Genomic DNA, 21,696 nt, shown 5'->3' on the forward strand with positions numbered 1-21,696 from the left:
ATTACAAAGACCTGTTTTAAAATTAATTTTAATAACTTTCCTTTTTGGGAAATATTCCTCAAAGGTTTCTTTACACTGGCAAACATAAACTGGCAAGTCAAAAATACACGGTACTTCTTCAGTGGTTGGATGCGTTATCTTCAGGGATCCTGATTTTTTTTCTGACTTAAAAAATCCCCAATTTTGGGTTTAAAAAAGAGTAACCCCAAATCCACATTTTTTCCATGATTAAAATGAAACACCACTACATATATATCCAATATCTATATATAGATATCTCTATATCTAGATAGATACCTAATATCTATATATTAGTGGTGTTTCATTTAAATCATGGAAAAATGTGGATTTGGGGTTACTCTTTTTTTTTTTAACTGAAAATTGGTCAATTTTTTTAATTGGCAAAAACCAGGATCCCTGGTTATGTTAAAGAGGGATCATCACACTGAAAAAAATAAAAGTAAAATACAACAATAAAAACCATGCTTCTTTTTGTCAAACTGGCCCTTCAGCCACAGTGATAGGAAATGTAACTCAGGTGTGTATATATAGCACCTGAAGCTACTTTGAAAACTTAATTTGTCCTTTATCTTTTAGCTTTCCAACAAAAATAATTGCGATGAGACAAACTTTCTCCTACCCTGTTTTACCCACAACCAGTTAAGCTCCAGGAGCCTGGTTTGATGAACTTCCACTGTTCAAACTAAGAGAAATACAAATACTAAACATAAATATTGACAAATCACTACGGGAACTTAATGGAACTACAAAGGAGTATTTAAAAATGTTCCTGTGTGTTTCCTGGATAGAAGCCCTAACAGTTTCTTAGTAACTATAACTGGAAACATATCATTTCTTGGAGCACAGTAAGCTTCACTGATCCACTTCACTGACATCTACAGACATCTCTCAGACTGTTGTCCCACAGGATTGGGCCCCTGCCACTCCCTGGGCTTTCCGGGCCTGACCCAGCAGGAAAACAGCCCTGGATGCTGTGCTCCAACTTGCAGACATGTCCCCCAAGTCAGGGCCAGGGAAAATACCTCTGCAGGGGATTCCTGTGGTGCACATTTACAAGTATAGAGAGGGGAACTCCTATGGGGGTTCCTCATCTTTGCCTCTGCATATCATGCCCTGACCCAGGGCACCTGGGGAATCCCTCTAAACAGCATTCCTGTGGCTGCAAACCCCTACTGGAGATGTGTGCTTGCAGATGTGCAACAGGGGAATCCTCTGCTGGGGATTCCCACAATGCATACACTGCTGTGCCAAGCGTCAGGGTGAAGCACCTGTTGCCATTTTCTCAGCCTCAGGAGCTCTTGCCCAGGGCAGCTGGAAACTGCAGGTAGCATTGGCTGCCCTGACTCTCCAGCAAATATTCATTGGCTGCAAAAAGGCAGCATAAATTATGACTAGAGTAATTGCCATCACAACATTTGGGTATTTGTGGTGCAACCAAGGGCCAATATGTCTGTTTGCTCACATTCTGTGCTGCCATAAAAATGTTTATGGTAACACAAAGATGACATCTTGCAACCTATGATTCTGGTCCTACCAGTTTTACTCATCCGATTGGGTCCAAGTTCTAGAAACACTAAAGCATATATCTAGGGATCTACCCAAATTAAGGGATCCACTGCACAGTGCACTTCTGATGTAATCTTGCTCTTTTCACTGCATTCCCCCTCCCACCACTGATTGGCCCAGAAAGCCTGGCAGCCCTGCCCCTTGCTCTTGATCAGCCAGGCTGGGCTGACCCTGGCCCCCCCTGTGGGGCTGGAAGGTGCCTTCTGCACCCCAGAGCTGGGTAAGAGCCACCATCCTCACTTAATGCCTCAGATATTCCCCAGAGCACATCTCTATAAGCAGGGAAAGCCAGGGTATCCCGGCTTTACAGAGACACACCTCAGAGATCACCTGGGATGCGTCTCTGCAAGCAGGAAATTAGCTTTCTCTCCGTACAGAGACATGCCCTGGAAAATCTCCAAGCTGTCTCTGAAAGCAGGGAACACATCGCCATCCTGCAGCATCAGGCCCCTGCCCCAACTAGGAAAACAGATGTCTGTTTCACCCAGTGAAGCAGATCAGCTGTGGTAGGACACATCTCATGTGCAGCTGATCCACATAGTTTAGTAATATGCCTTTATACCCTTAGAGTACAATTCTGCAGGAGCAGCTAGTTCCCACCACCCCGATTCTTCTGCAAAGATTTCTGCCTTTGGGCTATTTGTTTCACAGTTAATTGAACTGCTGCAATACACAAAGCTAACCTGTGGCTGCTGTTTCAGGGTCGAAACCTTGGCAAGATCCTTACAATGCTACCTGTTTTCACAAGGGCATTAAAAGTCTCAATATTTGGCATTTTTTTTTTAACTTCTGAAGCAGTGAGATTCAGGGGCGGATCGGGACGAGGGGGCGCGCTTGCTCTCCCCTTCGATCCTGCTCCACTCAGAGTTGAAAACCAACGCGGGGCAGCGACAGCGACAGCAGCACTGCAAGTAGGCTGAGGGAGTCACTTGACTCCTTGTCAACCCACAGGTGTTGAGGCCCCTCCTCCTTTTTCATACTAATCAAACCACCCTTGTGCCCCTGGTACCCCGCTCCCACTTCCCAGCCCCGAGGGTGGTTTGGACTCATTCCCATGAAGTTAGACGTGTGTTCGTTTCCCTCTTAAACCGAACAACACCCCCGGGGTCTCGGGAAAGCCTCTAGTTTCCTTTAAACTGGAGACACAGTTTGAAAAGAAACTTTTAAACTGGTTTAAAAGTTATACCCTAGAGCAGGTGATGCTCAGCCTCCTTCCCCGGCGCGCACCGTCCAGCCACGGGGCGGGGCAGCCCAGCCTGGGGGCCGAAAAGCCAAAGGGAAAAGTACCCCAATTTCGCTCTTTTTTGGTTTGTTTTAACCCAACCCGTGGTTTTGGGGGGTTTTGTTTGTTGGTTTTTTTTCCCCAAACGGCCTTGCAGCGGCGGGCGGGAGGAGCCACGGCTCGTGCGGCGCCGTCGGGGGTCCCCGCCCGGCCCGCAGCGCCCCGCTCACCCCGGCTCGGCTCCATGGCTGCACCCGGGACCGTCCCCACGGCGCTGCCGGGCAGCGCGGGACTCCGCCGCGCCGTCTTAAAGCAACCGCGGGCGCGGACCGCGTCACGTCTCCTCCGCGTATCCCTGCGCCCCCCGGCGTGACGGGTCACCTGCAGCCGCGCCCGGGGGGGGACACGTGCCCCAAGTGCATGCGCACCCGCGGCCCCGATGTCTGGGGCTGTGCTCAGGTGAGGGGCACGGCGGGGGGCCGCGGTGCTGGCTGCAGGAGGAGGAGGGGAGTAAGTCCAGAGGCTCCCCAGACTAGGGGTGTGCAGTGAAATCCCAGCATCCCGCTGTGCCTGGGGCAGGGCGATGCCGGGGCGCAAGGGTGGTACCCTCTCCCCGGGTAGAGGGGTACTGCCGCGTGGGGTCTTAAAAAGGACCTGATGAAGGCGCTAAGGCGGTTCCAGGGTTTTCCTCTTGCTGGGCGGAGGGATACTGCCACGTGCGGTCGTAAAAAGATCTTAGTGCATGCATTAAGGTGATTCCAAGGGAGCCCTTTCACCAGGCGGAGGGATACTGTCGTGTGTGGTCATAATGAGACCCTAGTGCACGCGTTAGGGCAGTTATAGGGGTGCCTTCTCGCCTGGCGGAGGGATACTGCTGTGTGGGTAGTAACGAGACCCCACTGAATGGCCGAGGGTGGTTCCGGGGGTGCCCTCTCGCCTGGCGGAGGGATACCTCCTGTCTGAGGTGACAAAAGACAATGCTGGTGGAAGCGGGTGGATCTTGCGAGGCTCCTGCGGTAGCTCTTGGGTAGGGGTGTCTGGTTGTTTCCACCTAAGCAAGGCTGAATGTCCAAGTGAACTTCCACGAATCAAAAAGGACCCTTCACATCCCATTACCTTGCACATTGCCAAACTCTGGGGATCCAAACTTTTGTCTTTTAATGGGAGAAGGGAACCAAGGAAGGGGATCTGTGACTGTTGGCACTAGTAGGAGTTGATGGTGGTGAGCACCTCAGGGAGCTGGGAATAAAAAAAGCATTTCTGTTAGTACTCCCAGCCATACAGTGTCCTGATGATCAATAGCGGTTCCCAATGTAGTGTATTATAAACAGAAGTGTATCATAAATAGAGAAATTGAAATCAGCAGATAAGGTGATATGCTAGAACTTCTTATGGGTAGCCACTGTACATAAGGCTTCTGCTGAGGACGTGCACTAAATCTGAGTGCCAACCTTTCTGGCAGGTGTGCCAGAAATTAGCCCTGCATTCTCCTGAGTGTCCTTCCAATCTCCTTTCACTGCCCAATTTGCTACTCTACTTTCTGCTCCTTTTCCACTTGCTCCCTGTCCACTCTCCACATTGCCATGCCACACAGTTGCTGCTTGGGCCACTTGTGACTTGCATGTCACAGGCTTGCCCTAAATGAATAAAAACATTGAGCGCTAATTCTTAGTAAATATTCTCTTTGTGGGTACCTGTTGAATTTAACTCTGTTTCTTTTGGCTTTTCTTAGTAACTTTCAAGAAACCTTTCTGTCCCATCTCCTCTGAGACAACTTTCGGTAAGGAAATAGCTCAGAGCAGTTTGAGAGAGGGTGACCGTATGGGACCATGGGAAATCTGGGACACTGCCCCCAACCCAAGCCAGTAGTGCTGCTGCAGGCAGCGACAGAGGCAGAACAGCATGGTGCACCAGGCAAGTGGGCAGCAGTGGTGCCTGCCCACCTACCTGCCTGGTGCACTATGCTGCTTTGCCGCACCACTGGACCATGCCCCACACCCCTGCAATTCTGAGTCTCTTATAAATTTCAACAATCGGCTGGGGCCAGCCTTTGAAAACCAAGACTGCCCTGGCCAAACCGGGACGGATGGTCATCCTAGTTTCAAACTAATTTTTCCTGAGGAAAAGTTCCCAATTAATGTACTGGTACAAGTCCCTACTAAATATATTTCTTGTACATGAAAAAGGAATATTTACTAGTTAAGCATATCGTTACACACAATTTGTTATGATGTAACTCAACTGCATATATCATGTTCATTGTATAGTACTATTTTATTGAGGCTACATTTTTACCATGAAAGCCCTCTGAAAATATGGACAAGAGAATGAGGCAGAAAGGAGGAGAAAAGAATATATTTACACGTTTCCGTAGAATTGCTGAATGTTGCAGACAGTTGTTACTAGTTGGAATTTGGAATACAACCTGCGCTTTCCCAAAATGAATGCCAAGACTGAAGACTCCAAGATTCGTCCCAAAAATTAGCCAGTGCCCTTGAGAATACTTTAAAATATTTGACTAGTAAACAAAGAAACAGATACAGACTTCAGAGTTCAATTATTTTCTAAAATCCTTTGTGTCTAATTAGCTATGGCTTGACTAAATTAAAACAATGTCTCATAGCTCACACAGGGCTTCATTTAAAGCTCAGTGAAGGCAATAAGCTTTGGATCCGACACATGGGATGAAACATTTGCAGAGGAAACTGATTTACATGAAGTAAATAAATTAATAAACTGTTAAAGAATCCACAGCACTTCATCGTAAAACGTGAAGATAGGATTTGGCCAAACCATTAGTTAACCAACTCCAGGTTCTGAATATGTCCTATGAGCCCCATTGCTGGCAGCAGACAGGAGTTCTGCAAGTTTCAGACTCCACAGAAATTGTATGGTTGAGGCCAGGACAGGAAAGGTCACTGGTCTCTATCACATTTGTCTCTACTCACCTAGTATGGATAATTTGTAATGTATTTTATAAGTATAAATATAGCAACAGAACAGGTACTATAACAACAGAATTTTGCTGCTCACAAACAGGGAAGAATTAAGGAATGTAGAAGTACTACTTCCACAACTTGGGAAGCAGTGCCCCATGAGACTGCTGAGTTCAGGACTGGGAGGAAAGGAAGAAAGGACAGCAGCAGAGAAGGTACCCTGGACTTCGGAAAAGCAGATTTCAACTGAATCAGGGAACAGATGGGGAGGATCCCTTCAATCTGAGGGGGGAAAAGAATCCAGGGGAACGTGTGGTACTTTAAAGAAACCTTACAAAGGGAGCAGGAATGAACCAACCCAATGAGTAAGAAGACTAGTAAATATGACAGAAGACCAGCTTGGCTTAGCAGGGAACTCTTTAATGAACTAAAATACAAAAACAAAGCTTACAAGAAGAAGAAACTTGGACTAGGGAAGAGTATGGCATGCAGGTATTGGCATTGGATTTATGACCCAGATACCTTCCAGGTGGACCCAAACCCTCAGACTGACCACAACCTCTCCACTCGATAATAGGTAAATTCTTTTGATACATAGTGATAATAGATAAGAATAATGCAAACACTTCTATATCTACCAGTCCTAGAGCTGTCACAGAGGGAAGATACATCTGGCCAGTATGCAAGCTTCACCCTGAGGTTCTCTCTTGAATTCACGTCATCAGCCTGGAGGTCAGAGGCTGACGCCCACCTTCCCCCAGTGGGGTGGGTGAGACAGGCTAGTGGTGTGCCTTCTATCCATGGTGGCCTCAGGTTCCCTTCTCGGGGACCCTTTGCTGCTCTGAAATACCTCCTTTTGTATTCTTTCTCTCCTCTGATGACTCTTCATCTCTGAGCATTGTTGATTGGTCTCCCTGTGATTGTTGTACCATCCACGTTCTGTCCTGTCATCATATTTCTTTGTTTCACAAACCCATCACATGCACACATCCTAATTTGGTTGTTTCCTGAGTCCTTTAATTTGGTCTACTCGCCAAAGCTGGAAATCTCAGGACCCTACAGTTGGGCACTGTGACCTGGCACCAACGCTGCAGAGTCCCTTATCTCTGTTATGGAACAGTGTGGTACAACCCTTTCATTTCCCAGCCCATGTGTCTGCATGCCTGCACCAGACACAGTGGGCCTTGAAGGAAACTTTGTTACAAACAGGCTTTTAAAAATCAATTAAGCCTTGCCATTCCCCAGGATCATTATTCTAATACAATATCTACTTTACCTACAAGCTAATTTCCAAAAGCTAACCTCTAAATGCCATTTTCTACCCATTATAGAGGTGAAATCAGGAAGGGCAAAGCACAATTGGAGTTGCAGCTAGCAAGGGACGTGCAGGGTAACACAAAGTGTTTTTACAAATATGTCACCAACAAGAGGAAGATCAGGGAAAGTGCGGGCCCCTTACTGAATGGGGGAGGAGAGGGGGGGTAACCTTGTGACAGATAATATGGAAAAGCCTGAAGCACTCAATGCCTTTTTTACCTTGATATTCACAGGCAAAATAAGGTAACAGACTACTGCACCAGGCAGCACAGTTTGGGGAGGAGGTGAGCAGCCAACAATGGCAAAAGAACAGGTTCAGGACTCTTTAGAAAAGCTAATGTATACTGATCCATGCAACCAGACATGATGCACTTGATGGTGCTGAGGGGGTTGGCCAGTGTGATTGTAGAGCTGCTGGCCATTAGCTTTGAAAACTCGTGGTGATTAAGAGAGGTCCCAGACAACTAGAAAAGGGCAAATATAGTGCCTATCTTTAAGAAAGGGAAGGAGGGTCTAGGGGACTACAGACCAGTCAGCTTCCCCTCAGTCCCTAGAAAAATCATGGAGCAGGTCTTCAAGGAATGCATTTCTAAGCACTTGGAGGAAAAAGTGATTAGGAACAGTCAGCATGGATTCACTAAGAGAAAGTCATGCCTGACCAACTTGATTTCCCTCTATGAAGAGATGGTTGGTTCTGTGAATGTGGGGAGAGGAGTGGATGTGATATACCTTGATTTTAATAAGCCTTTTTATATAGTCTCCCACAACATTCCTGCAAGCTAGCTAAGGAAGTATGGGTTGGATGAATGGACTATAAGATGGATAGAAAACTGCTGGATTGCTGAGTTTATCGGAGTAGTAATCAATGGCTTGATGTTTAGATGGCAGCCAGTATCAAGTGGAGTGTCCCAGGGCTTGGTTCTGAGACCAGTTTTGTTCAGTATCTTAATCAACAACCTGGAAGATGGGATGTAGTGCACCCTCAGCAAGTTTTCAGATGACACCAAGCTGTGGGGAGTAGTAGATAATGTTGGAGTGTAGGGCTAGGATTCATATAGTCCTAGACAAATTGGAGGATTGAACCAAAAGAAATCTCATGAAATTCAGTAAGAACAAGAGCAACGTCCTGTACTTAGGTTGGAACAATCCCCTGCACCAGTACAGGCAGGGAACCGACAGGCTAAGCAGCAGCTCTGCAAAAAAGGACTTGGGGGCTGCCAGAGCCGTCCCTTGGGGGTGGGGTGCAAACTGGGGCAACTGCCCTGGGCCCCGTGCTTTGGGGGCCACACAGACCATGCCATACAGGCCCTGCCAAGGGCACCACCACTCCATGCGGCCTCCGCATGCTGCCAGCTTCACCCTGGCCACTCGCCACCCCCTGCCACAGACCCTGCACAGGCTGATGTGTCCCGGGCTCCGCACACCTCCAGGGTTGGCTCTAGGGGCTACAGTGGACAGTGAGCTGAATACGAGCTAAGTGTGCCCTTGTTGTGAAGAAAGCTAACAGCATAGGGGGCTGCATTAGTAGGAGTGTAGCCAAATCATGGGAAGTGATTCTTCCCCTCTATTCAGCACTGGTGAGGCCATATCTGGAGTACTGTGCCCAGTTTTGGACCCTCCACTGCAGAAAGGACATAGGCAAATTGGAGAGTCAAGTGGAAGGTAAACAAAAATGGTTCAAGGGCTGGGGAATGTAAATTGATGAGTAGGTGCTCAATGTAAGCAGTCTTCCCAGGGCAAGTTATGAACACCTTCAAGAAGGACCACACTACCTGCACTAACTGCCACTGCTGGAGTGCAGTAAACTGTTGTCCCAGCCATATGGCCTCTACTGGACCAACTCTGCAGATTATTTCATATGGCCCTTGCCACTGGGCAAGGAACTTAGATATCTGGCAATAAGTCTAACACCTGGTCGCCTTCCTCTAGCTGCCTCTCATATGCCCTGAGGTTATACCTAGCTGCCTGTTGTTCCCGGGCCCCTTGGCTATAGACTAGGCTGCCTCCAATCTTCCCCTCATTTGCAAGACATGGGCCACGGGACTGTGGGCAGAGCCTTGTTGTACTTCCCATCCCTCCTTAACCAGGCCTAACAACCCCCATGGATGATGACCATACAGCAGCTCAAGGGGGAAAATCCCATGGCACTTTGCTGAGCTTCATGGTACACAAACATTAATGGCCTGAGTAGCTTGTTCCATCATTGAGTGTCCTGCCCAGCCACTTTTTTAAGCACGCTCTTCAAAGTGCAGTTAAACTATTTGACAAGGGCATCTGTCTGTGGGTGGTAAACTGACATTTGCAGGTGTTGGATTCGGAGAGTTTCACATACCTCCTTAAAAACCTAGGCCATAAAATTACTTCCTTAATCTATTAAAATCTTCTTTGGAAGGCCTTTCCTAGTGAAGATGAGCAGCAGCTCTTCTGCTACTTTTTCCGCATTAGCTGACTACAGGGGTACCGCCTCCAGATACCGGGGGGCGTAGTCAACCAGTACCATAATAAATTGGTACCCAGAGGCACTCCATGGCAATAGGCCAACAATATAAACTTCTACCCTCTCAAATGGTTCCTCTATGAGTGACATAGCCACCACAGGTGCATATGGTGGCCACTGTGGGTGGGCAAGTTAGCGCTCTGGACAGAACCGACAAAATCTGCCTATTTCCTGCCTAATCCCTGGCCAAAAGAATCAATTTTCTAGCCACTCATGGGTCTTATCTTCCCCAAGTGTCCTCCCATAGGGAGCTCATGCACTAATCATATCAAGGCTTGTTGATACCTTTTTGGCACTAATAGCTGTGCCACTTCTACCCCCGGCCCTCACCCCTCATCAATACGGTAAAGCAAACCCTGTCGTACCTTGAAGCGAGGTACCATTTGAACCAGGTCAGGTTGGACAACCTCATCCTTGATCTTGGCTAAGCCTCCCTCATACATGTTGAGGAACCCATCCTCACAAGTATGCTTGATGGCTAACTGGCCTGATTCCAGCTCTAGGCCAATTTCATCTTCCTCCATTCTAAGGTATCCTTCTTTACCCCCCGCTTCTTTAGAGGTAGATTCCCCCAGGAGACCTTCCCTCTTGGGCTTCAGAGTAGGCTTGGGCCCTTCAGCAAACATGTCTAACAGCTCCCCAAGTAGGGGCCAATCTTGCCCGAGAAGCACTGCAAAAGATAGACAATAGGGCCTCAGCGAGATTGGCCATGGGACTCCCACCCCCCCAGTCAGTGAGATCGGCCACAGGGGGACTCAGGTTGCATCAGTTGCCCATGCATTTAGCTGACTTCCAGTAGGTCTTCACAGGCTTCTCCTTTTGGTCACCTCTTATCCCTTAGAGGCTTTGCAGAGCCCGCAGGCTTATGCAAACAAAGCAAACAACCAACCTGGAGCCCTGCTCTTGGGCCATTCCTGGTGGCTGCCTACCTCTGGTAACCCTAGGCTCCAGGCAGCCTGCTCCTCCTGGCCAGGTGCAGCCCCTTAAGGCTGTTTTCAGCATCTTTTATTCTTCCTCTTGCTGGTGGAAGGTGCCAGTCAAGAAAGCAAAAGGGTTTTGGCTCCATATTTTAAGAAGCCAGATGCAATGCTGTAGCAATGCTGCAGTCTGAAGATGATGAGTGAAAAGAAATCCAAGAAAGCTAAATACATTTCAGGTCAGGATCATGTAAGGCAGTTCCCTGTAGGAACTTACCTGCACGCACATGCACGTAAATTGTTTTGTTCATCTTGCAAGATGACTCTGGATGTGTCAAGGAAAAAACAGCATTGATCTTCATTTAAAGTCCGAATTGCATATAAAGCAAAAGGCTGCTGCAGAGGCTGAGGGTCAAAACAAGAAACAAGCAATTATGTCCTCAATCTTTAAAAGTACCATTGAAAGTGGTTTGACAAGAAGAGGCTACATTCGTGCTAGTGGAGGCATTCACAGCTGCCAACATTCCTCTGGAGAAAATTGATAACACTAAATTAAGGGACTACTTGAACAAACACTTGCCAAATGCTGGCAGTTTCCCATGTGCAAACAAGTTTCGCCAAGATTATCTACCAGGAGTAATTGCTTAGCATGTTCAGTCTACAAAATCTACATTGGCAGAATATGAATCAATCTTGATTGTAGCAGATGAAGCAACAGATGCCCAAGATAACTATGTTCTGCACATTTTATTTGTACCTGGGAACTGGACAGACCACGAGCTGCCTGTTTTTCAAACAGAGCCTGTTCTCTTGCGTGTCAATTTTTCTACTGCGGCAAAAGCTGTAGTAAGTGCTGTCATAAACTACGGCTTAGAATTTAACAAGATCTCAGCATTTCTGCCTGATGATGCAATGTATATGTGCAAAGCTTTCTCTGATGTGCTCCGTGGAATGATGCCCAATGCAATTCATGTCACCTGCAATGCACACATTCTTTAACAAGTGACATCTAACACACACATTTCCCTAATGTGGATAGTCTGGTTTCCTCTTTTAAATGTCCAGGCTATGAGCTTCGATACAGGCAGTCCATCGGCAATGTTACTTCCACCAGAGCCAGCATTTACAAGGTGGAATTTGTGGTTTAACACAGTTTGTTATCATGCAAAGAATATGAAGTACTACCAGCAATTTGTGTGCAAGGAGCTTGAAATCACACCCAGCACACAGTGCATGATTAAACTTTGTGATCTATTAAGACAGGGCGACATTGAAGATCAAGTTTGTGCTGAAAATGTGATCTGATTCATGGTGTTTCTAACATGGTTTGAATGTCATCATGCTTTCATCCACCAAGCACACAAATAGCTGATGGATTTGGTAAGTAGCATCGAAGACATGGCATCACAACAACGTTCAAACTGTCAATGTTAAAACCAGAAGAGACAAGAACTGTTCCAGGCAATAGCTGCAAAACTGAATCAATACTACAAGTTCAGTCACTGCCATTGAAGTTTAAAAAACTGGCTGCCTCCTTTTTCAGTGCTGTTCACATTTTTTACCCCAATCAGGTGCCTTTTCTGAGTTTTGCCCTCAGCTACTGAAATCAATCCCTGGATGGCAGAAAGAGCATGACAAGGAATGTGCTGCTTACATGAACTTTGTCAAAGAGTGCCAGATACTTTTGACTGTAACTGTATTCTGGAACTCTGTTTCTGATTGGTTTCCACATCTCTACAATTTGGCAAAATGCTGCCTCCCATTCCAACCAATTCGGTGGACACAGAATTGCAATCTCAGTATATGGACAAGTGTTCACACCACAGAGACAGAGGATGTCAGCTGCAACTGCCGGTGGATGCTGCATGCCAGCATTCAACTACTAACATGAATTGTTTCTATCAAGGTTAGCTTTATTTAGTAATATTAAACATTTTGTAGACTGCTAATAACAAATAATGATGATATTCGTTACAATTCATATTGTGTATGCATTTATATTCATAATATATTTCAATTTAGATTTAAATGTAATACTTAGATTTATAATAATGAAGTAATTTATTTGGTATTTCCACAGACTTTTCTATTTAATTATGCCACGCTTTTTGCCTCTTGGCTAATCATCAACAAGGGGCAGGGCAGCCAGGGCACCTTGGCCAATCAGCAGCAAGGGGGGCTCATTAAAATACTGCAAAATAGATTCTGCAGGCGGTGACACACCCACAAAAATCCCTTTGTCTCACTGCAGTTTCTGTAGGTCCCTACTTATGAGGAGAGGCTGAGGGAACTGGGCTTATTTAGTCTGGAGAAGAGAAGACTGTGAGGAGGATTTAATAATAGCCTTCAACTACCTGAAGGATGGTTCTAAAGAGGACAGAGCTAAACTGTTCTCAGTGGTGGCAGAACAGAACAAGGAGCACTGGTCTCAAGTTGCAGCAAGGGAAGCTTAGGTTATATATTAGGAAAAACTTTCTTTCTATTAAAGCACTGGAACAGGCTACCCAGAGAGATTCTAGAATTGCCATTCTTTTAAGACCCAGCTGGACAAAGTCTTGGCTGAGATGATAGAGTTGGGAATGGTCCTGCTGTGAGCAGAGGGTTGTACTAGATGACTTCCTGATAAAAGTAGATGCTAATGCTGCTACATGTATGAAAAGCCAACCTGCTACAGGGGAAAGAAAATAATCTTTTACCCATGATGTTTAAGTGCCAAACAGCAGCCTGTTTGCTGGACAACAGGCAAGAGTGTATAAACTGCCATTTACTAGGTCAGACTTCAGGTCCATCTTGCCCAGTATCCTGTATCATACAGTGGCAGACAGTGGATGCTGAAAAGGAGCAGGAACAGGGTATGATCAGGTTTTTTTCCACTGTTCCTCTCCCACGTGCAGCCTCTTATAGGGTCTCTAGGAAGTTCTGATTCTGAGGCTGTACCCCTACCTCTCATGCTCAATGGCTACTAATTAACCTTTCCTTCAAGAATTTATCCAATCCCTTTCTGAATCTGGCTAAACTGTCAGCTTTCACATCTTGGGGCAATGAGTTCCACACTTAAATTGCACACAGTGTGAAAAAGAATTTCCTTTTATTAGTTTTAAGCTTAGTACCTACCAGTTTTATTTTATGACCCCTAGTTCTTGTATTGTGATAATAAATCCCTATTTACTTTCTCTTCACCATTTAGTACTTTGGGGCATTTGTACACAACATGGGGGTTTAAGTCTCCCTAAATTGAAGTGGTGGTGGCTTTTTAAAAACACCGCTTCAGTTAAGGGTGAAGTAAACCCATGTCATGCACACCCATGTCAGAGCCCAATCCTTACCTGCCTCTCCAGTGATGGGGAGTGGAGAGCGAGCTGCTGTCAGGCAGAGCGGTCCCTGAGCTGGGGGTGGCGGGGGGGCTGGTGCTTCCCTCCAGGGAAGCGGCACCCCCCCCCGCCCCACCCCGGCAGCACTCGCCCGCAGGCACCCGGCTTCAGCAGTCCCAGGGGGCACTGCAGCCATGGAGGGAAGCACCAGGCCCCCGCGCAGCTCAGGCAGGCAAGAAGTCTCCGGGGGAAAAAAAAAGATCAGGCTCGCCACTTTTTTTTTCCTTCTGTGGAACCTGCCTTCCCAGGCTGCTGCCAGCTGCCTGCACAGTCTGCCTCCACAGCCCCTGAGCCACACAGCGCCCGGTGCTTCCCTCCACGGCTGTAGGATAAGAAACGAAAACTCCTCAGAGGTGTTTTACTTTGCAGCGGCCCAGTCATTTGCTGCGTCCGAAAGTCATTTAAGGCGCATTATGCTGCTGAATATGCTACAGAGGCTGGAATTAACGTGCAATACGCCACTGAATGTGCAAACAGCAATGCCATTAAAGTGGTGCAAAAGACATTTAACCCACTTTAAACCCACTTTAAAGTGTCATCTACAAACACCCTTGTAAACTCTTTTCATGTCCCCTTTCATGTCAAGTGTATCTTTTCTAAACTGAACAGGCCTAGTCTTTTTAGTTTCTCCTTATGTGGAAGGCCCTCCATACCACTAACTACGCTTGTTGCTCTTCTCTATACCTTCTTTAGTTCTTCTATATCCTTTTGGTTGTGTGGGGACAAAACTGGGCAGAGTATTCAAGGATGCACCATAAAGGGTCATGATGCTTTCTGTTTCGTTTAAATTTCCCTTCTAAATAATTCCTAACATTTTGTTTACCTTTTAACAGCTGCTGAGCACTGAGCAGATGTTTTCGGTGAAGTGCCCACAATGACTCCCAGATCTGTTTTCTATGTTTTGTATGTAATAACAGCTAACTTAGAGCCATCATAGGGGAGGCATAGTTTGGATTATTTTTGCCCATCTACAGCACTTTACACTTTGAATTTTATCTGCCATTTAGTTGCCCATTCTTGAACATAATTTGTTCTAGAATATAATTGAACTATATTTGTCTGGGGTTTGCATATTAAACAAAAAATTGGACACAAATGTTTCTTCTTGCCTGTTTCAGCTGATTCAAGAGTAGAGCCCCTTCCAAAATGAATATGCATTTTTTATTTATTATTTGTATTACAGAAGTGCTGAAATCACTCATGATCAGGGATTCTTCTGTACTATTTTCAGTCATTTAATTGCCAAATATTGTTAGTTTGATATTTTGCAAGAGCTAAAATGATTGCTAATACTTGGAATTATTTCACTTGTACAGTTGTTGTCCTTCCTTTGCATTTTGATGGCCTTGCAATACTATGATCGATTTATTTTTCTGCTTTCTTGTCTTATTTAGGAAATATGTTTGAGATTTCTTAATTAATTAGAGCAAAGACTGTAAATGGCCTCCCATAATTTCACCTGCAGTTTAATAAAATTATGTATAAAATCCCTCTCATATTTTGACACTCTAAAACCTGACAGGAAAGCACTAAATGAAAAGTGCTGAGCCTAAACCTAAAGGCCTTTTTATTGAGTGATATTTTCAGATAGCAGTTCTATCACAACACATATTCACTCCACACTCTGACTCATCCCTTTCACAAACTTTTTTTTTATATCCAATGGTAAACTCCATTGTAATGGGATTAGTCAACCACATGACCATCTTCACAATCACAATAATCACCCCTGTAGCTTTCTATTCACAATCAATCAGGATGCAGACATGTGCAATGAAGGTCAGGCTCAGCACACTCTTTGCCTAATCATTCTCCAGACCGGCCTACAAGTAGCTGACCGCAGCGTGAGGAAACAGACCGACCGTTATTAATGATCTGACTTCACATGCTGTTAAAATGCTGAAAGTAATCAGCTTCTGTTTAAATACCTTTTGGATTAACCATTTTTACTGTGGGGTCTTGGTTTTAGCACTGTGTTTTTAAAAACTTATTTTCGAAACCATTTGGATATCTGAACAGTCTCAGTGGTGGCAAACAGACAACAAAGAAAGCAAACAGAACACTCCAGGCCTGAAAGTTTGCTGAACTTTTGAACTAAAGACTTGTGGAATATTAATTCTGAACCTCATTGCAATGGATTTCTGAAAGTTTATAGGGTTTACATGATTTATTAATAGAAAGATCTTCATTAGTGTTCCAGCATCCGTATTTCATTGCTGGGAATAATACATGAGGGCGAAATGGAATTTTTAACCTTTCCTTCAGAGAAGCACTGCTTTACTGAATTACTTGATTCCAGTAATGGAGAAGAAGAAAAAATGTTAGCATGTGAAGAAGATTTAGAGATGAATCCTTTTGATGGTTTGCCATATTCTTCCCATTATTATGAACTTCTGAAAGAAAGAGAAGAACTTCCAATATGGAAAGTAAAATATGCTTTCATGGAAATTCTGCTTCATAATCAAATTGTGATTGTATCGGGAGATGCTAAAAGTGGCAAGAGCTCCCAGGTGGGTATTAGAGAATATTTACATGTTCTGGTTACTTAATTTAATTTCTTGAATCTTTAATAGTGAGTATATTTTTCAAAAGCAAATGTCCTCCTTTTACTAATAGTATGATAAATTATTAAAACAGAAATAATTATTTTAATTTACTGTTCATTATTCTTGCTGCTGTTTTTATATTTGTTGCAAAGATTTAGTGCTATGCTGTGATCCAGAGGCTTCTGGCAATACAGGGCCCCATTGTTTTGTGTATTGTACATAATGGTTCTGTTAAATGTCCCTTGCCCTAAGGAGTTTAGTAAAAACATAACAGTGGATCCTTTCAGGCATGCAGAGTTCTGTTTACCTTAGTGATGTTCTGGGTGGGCACAGGGACCCACACATTATAACATGAAAGATTGGGGCCTAAGCAGAAAAGGGAAATATGAATGGTCAAAGGAGAGTAATATGATCAAATACATTTGTACATATGATCAGATACATTTGTATATGCAATTTGTATATTTGTAGTACTTTTTTCCTGATAATCTAATTAAAATGGCTGTCAGGAAAGAGAATGTGTCTTATAAGTAGTGGGATAAAGACAAATACTGAAAAGTTTCAGCCACTGAATTTTTTTCAGTATGCAATAATTAAAAAGTACCCAAAGCAAGAAGTGAGAGGTACTGTGTAGAGAAACATCAGACTCTTATTAATACACTCTCTGTAGAATATCTGTGTCCTTATCACATCGTAAGAGTCCTGTACTAAATACTCAGAAATGTCCCCTTAGAAAATTCTGTAAAGCACTGGTGATTCTATCAGTATGTAGATCGTATTTTTCTCGTTTACCTGCATGGAATAGCCATCTGTTGGTTCAAGTTACATAACATGTTAGCTCCTCTCTAGTCTAACCTAAACATTTTTCAGTCAGAAAATGTGACCATCATAGCGTACCTTACGTCCAGGTTCGTAATAAATATATTGAACAGTAACTGCCTTTTTTGTGCTATTCCACAGGACATCCAGATATTAATTTCTTTCTTTTTGTACCCCTTGACATTTATATGTGCTTTCTGCTTTCTCTATTTTTATCTGAATTTAAATCATGACAGAATTTTTTAAAATTTGGATACAAAGGGTGTGTCTACTTGAGACATTTACTGCAGAGTAGACTAATTAACTCCTCGGTAAAAGTCTTGGCATCTACATGTGCAGGATTAGGAGGCTGGAGTACACTAATAAACTCTGCAGCAGGCTAGTACTTGTAAATACAAATACTATCCTTCTACAGAGTTTTTTTTACTTTGCAGCAGCCCCCATGTAGAGGCTGACCCAGCTGGCTGGGGCACAAAGATGCTTCACTGCAGGGGCTGCCTGCTGGCTAGCCCCACACTAAAGCACCCTTGTGCCCCAGCCAGCCCCGCTACAGCACGTTGATCCAGGTTAGAGTAGCCCCGGGCTGGCTGGCTAGTCCCCCAGATCACCTGCCAGCCAGGGCTGCTCCGACCCAGCTCAACTTGCTGCAGTCCCAGGTATACGTGTAAATGCAGCAGCTAGAGTTTATTGCATAGTATTAATATGCATGTGTAGACACACCCAAAGTGTCCAAATTAAGGTTGCATAAGCCAAGTTAATTTTGACATTTCCTAGCTTCTAAATATTTCATATAGCATCCTTAATTATGTTTTTCTAATGTAATATTTTTAAAAGACACAGACTGAGAAATAGAAATCATATGGGGAAGTATTTTTTATTCCTACAGGGCTCATCAGCGGGGTTGGAACCTTTAGACCTAGTGGGTACATCTACACATTCAATTAGTGCAGCACAATAAATTCTGGTGCAGTTTGTGCCAGAGCTAATGGCTCTTAAGCACAACATCTACATGTATGCCCAGGAGCACACCAGTCTGAGCTGGGGCAAAGCTGCCCCGGGTTCGCAGTAGGGTCAGGGGGTCAGCCCTGGGCTCCGGGTGATGGCATTGGCAGGTGGCTGACTGGGGCATGAGTATGCCCATAGAGAAGAGCTGTTTGGCTAGGCGGCAGGTCTGGCCCCCTGCTGCCTGGGTTGTCTGGGTGCAATTTATGGGCCAGTTAGCATTTACACATGCATTTAGGCACAGTTATTTTTACATTTCTCCAACAGTTCTAGCTTTGCTGCAGTCTAATAGTGTTGCACGTGTAGACTGTAACACTTTACACCATAGCAAATTAGTCTGCTGAACAGTTAATCACACATGTAGATGCACCTACTGTACAAATCCTTGCCATTTGAGTTAAGAGTGTCATTGAGAGCAGCAGTACATCATCAATCCACAGGCAGATCAGAACCAGAGAGAATAGGACACACTTCACCAGTAGATTTCATAGATATTTGCTGGCAGCAGAGAATAGTTGGACTTAAGACTCTCGGGTCCCGTTTCAGGCTCTAGAAGTGACTCAGGCTTCAGTGATCACAGACTTTTCTGCTTGTTTCTCCGAGGCTTGACCTCTTCTGCCCTAGTCTGTGCCCATCTTCCCCGCCACTGATTTTTGTCCACTCTTAGTCCTCCCTTCTCAATCTTGCCTCAATTCCAGCACTTTCCCCTGCTTACATTCAACTAGTCTTCTCAACCCAGCACAGGTAGTTTCTTCTACTCCTGCTCCTACTCTTTGTAGTATCATTTACAATCAAGTCCTACTTTCCCCCCTTCCAATTATTCTCTCCTCCCTGCTGTGGCTTGTAATCTTCTTCTCCAGGCTCCTCAAGTAATTAGTTTCCCCTCCACTTTCATCCCCAGATCCTTAGTCTAGGCCTTTTTGCACAGCCAGTCCTAGATCTCCACCCCACCCTAGCTCCTTGTCAGATCTGCCTTCTTTGTTCTGTCGCTTTACTGATTCCTAGTCTGAGTTTATTCATCCCCATACTCCACTGCTTTATCATTTGACAGATTTCAGGTCTTGACATTTATCTAGGTGGATAATTTCTATTTAAGATGCTCTTCAGCGCTCAGTAGTCAGGCTAATAAGCAACAGATGCTCAAATGGTATAGGTATTATAATATAAATACTGGATTGCAAGCTCAGTTTATTATAATACTAAAAATGTTACATAAAGAATTTGTTTCTCCTCTTTGTTTTAAAGATTCCTCAGTGGTGTGCTGAGTATTGTCTTTCTGTCCAGTATCGATATGGAGGGGTAGTCTGCACACAGGTGCACAAGCAGACAGCAGTCTGGTTGGCACTACATGTAGCTGATGAGATGGATGTCAACCTTGGCCATGAAGTGGGTTATGTCATCCCATTTGAAAGCTGCTGCACCACTGAAACAATCCTGAGGTTTGTGTAATTGTTAATCCCTCTAACAGTATGCTACAGTTGTTTCTTGCAATGAAGCACCAGAAGTCAAAACCTGGAGTCGTGAAATCTTAGCCATTTACCACGCCACAGCATTGTTAAGGAGTGGACAAAGAAGAATATAAGAGCATAAGAACTGCCAATTATTAGTATCCTGTGTCACAGTGGCAGAGTAGATACTGAAAAGGAGAGTGACCAGGGTTTTCCCCTTTTACTTTCCCATTTGCAGCCTTCAGCATTTAAGGTCTAGACAGATCAGATTCAGAGGTTATACCCCTAACTCCTATGTTTGGGAGAATTTGTTCAATTTTGAATCTTGCTAAACTGTCAGTTTCCACAATATCTTGTGGCAGTGAGATCCTCACTTGAATTACACACTGCATGAAAAAGAATTTCCTTTTGTTTGTTTTAAACTTACTAATTGGCTGGTCATACATAGGGGTAGGAATACAAAACAACCCATAAAACTCTATCATGAAGAAACAAAGCAAAGAAAATACCATTATATTAAAAGCAATAATAATTACACACATGATAATGAGAAAAAAAAAAGATGGGTGGTAAAAGATACTTGGTAACATGGGGAAAGCTGAATTTGGAGGAGGGGTTTCAGATAAAGCAAGAAAATATGTTAACGATATACAGGCTTTAAACACAATTTAGCTTTTGATTTTGAACTAACGCAAAGTTGGGGGAGTTTTTACTAGGGAGCTCCATTCGTTTCCCTGATTAAAATAGCAACAATATGTAAAATGGAGATCTCGATTCATGCTCTCTGCCACCACCATTCCCAATAATGTCAGTGGGTGCTCACTATTTCCAAAACCAGACCTAGGAGGACAAGTGCTTAGCTGTTTACCTTGGGTGTCCTTTCCTCACCATCTGTAATTGTGTAATACTCCTTTTGTACAGCACCTTCCTGTAGTTGTGTAGGCAGGCTGCTTAGATCTTCTTCATGGAAATTACATAGTAACAGATACTGAGTCATATTCCAGAAGTTGTCATATCACATATGTAAAAACCTGATCCAAGAAGTGTCACAAAGTCTCCTCGAAACTGTGAACTATTGTAAAAGGAACTGGTTGAAAAGAGTCTGAATAGTATAAAAAATCTGAATTAGCTTGATACTGACACATTTTGTAGTCATGCATCAATTTCCTCATCTAATATGGGAACAATAATAACAACACTTACCTCAAAGATGATATAATGATTAATTACTGTAAACAAGGTGCATAAGGATTTTGAAAGATGAAAAGCAATGTGAGTTTTATGATTTTATGTGACAAACTATTCTGGTTTATGTCTACAGTGTCTTTTCAAGAGAATTGTAACCAGATATTGTAGTTTAGGTTAAGTAACTTGAATGTTTATAACCTTTCTCAGATTTAGAAAAACATCTTATCACAGCCTCACACAAACTAGAATTACCAAATGGATTAAGTTTGTTCTTTACTAATTTTTTAGCAAATGTAGAGAACAATTTCCTCCTGCTGGCAGGAGCATGAAGTAGCTTCTATCAGATAAACTTAATATTCAAAAATAAATGTTGGTTTTCTGTGTTTTATATTTTACAGATACTGTACAGATGACATGTTACAAAGAGAAATGATGTCCATTCCTCTCTTGAGCAGCTATGGGGTCGTCATATTAGATGATGTTCATGAAAGAACAGTTCCAACAGATGTATTAATTGGACTTCTTAAAGGTGTTTTGCTATCAAGACCAGAGCTGAAGCTGGTAATAATTACAGCCCCTCATATGTCCAGCAAACTTCAAGACTATTACAGTAGTGCCCCCCTCATAAGGGTGGAAAACAAACATCACGTAGATGTTGTATACACTTGTACCATTCAAAAAGACCATTTTCTCTCTGCTTTAAGACTGCTCTTTGAGATACATCATACAAAAGAAAGGGGTGATATTGTGGTCTTTCTGGCATGTGAACAAGTAAGTTATTAAATTATTCAAACATCTTTAATGTGAAATAAAACAATCCAGATGTTCTTTAAATTAACTGTAACA

At 43.9% G+C, this 21,696-nt stretch overlaps 2 protein-coding genes across 3 annotated transcripts in view; one reads left to right on the forward strand and one right to left on the reverse strand.

Annotated features, from left to right (window-relative positions):
• The window catches only part of FANK1 (fibronectin type III and ankyrin repeat domains 1), a 69,327-nt gene extending 65,705 nt beyond the window's left edge, over positions 1-3,622 (reverse strand). The window contains exon 1 of one of the 2 annotated variants that reach the window (XM_019482856.2): positions 3,464-3,622. In XM_019482856.2, the coding sequence (XP_019338401.1) occupies positions 3,464-3,557 (94 nt within the window). In that variant the 5' untranslated portion in view covers positions 3,558-3,622. Of the gene's footprint in view, positions 1-3,039; positions 3,442-3,463 lie in introns of those variants that run through there. The other variant, XM_014611375.3, reaches the window with a different exon arrangement.
• A 10,698-nt stretch (positions 3,623-14,320) lies between these two features.
• The window catches only part of DHX32 (DEAH-box helicase 32 (putative)), a 37,839-nt gene continuing 30,463 nt past the window's right edge, over positions 14,321-21,696 (forward strand). Inside the window, exons 1-3 of the mRNA XM_014611366.3 lie at positions 14,321-16,357; positions 19,460-19,653; positions 21,249-21,621. Of these exons, the coding sequence (XP_014466852.1) occupies positions 16,088-16,357; positions 19,460-19,653; positions 21,249-21,621 (837 nt within the window). The 5' untranslated portion in view covers positions 14,321-16,087. The remainder of the gene's footprint in view (positions 16,358-19,459; positions 19,654-21,248; positions 21,622-21,696) is intronic.

The sequence above is a fragment of the Alligator mississippiensis genome, chromosome 6, assembly GCF_030867095.1.
Source record: "Alligator mississippiensis isolate rAllMis1 chromosome 6, rAllMis1, whole genome shotgun sequence".
NCBI classification, from domain to species: domain Eukaryota; kingdom Metazoa; phylum Chordata; order Crocodylia; family Alligatoridae; genus Alligator; species Alligator mississippiensis.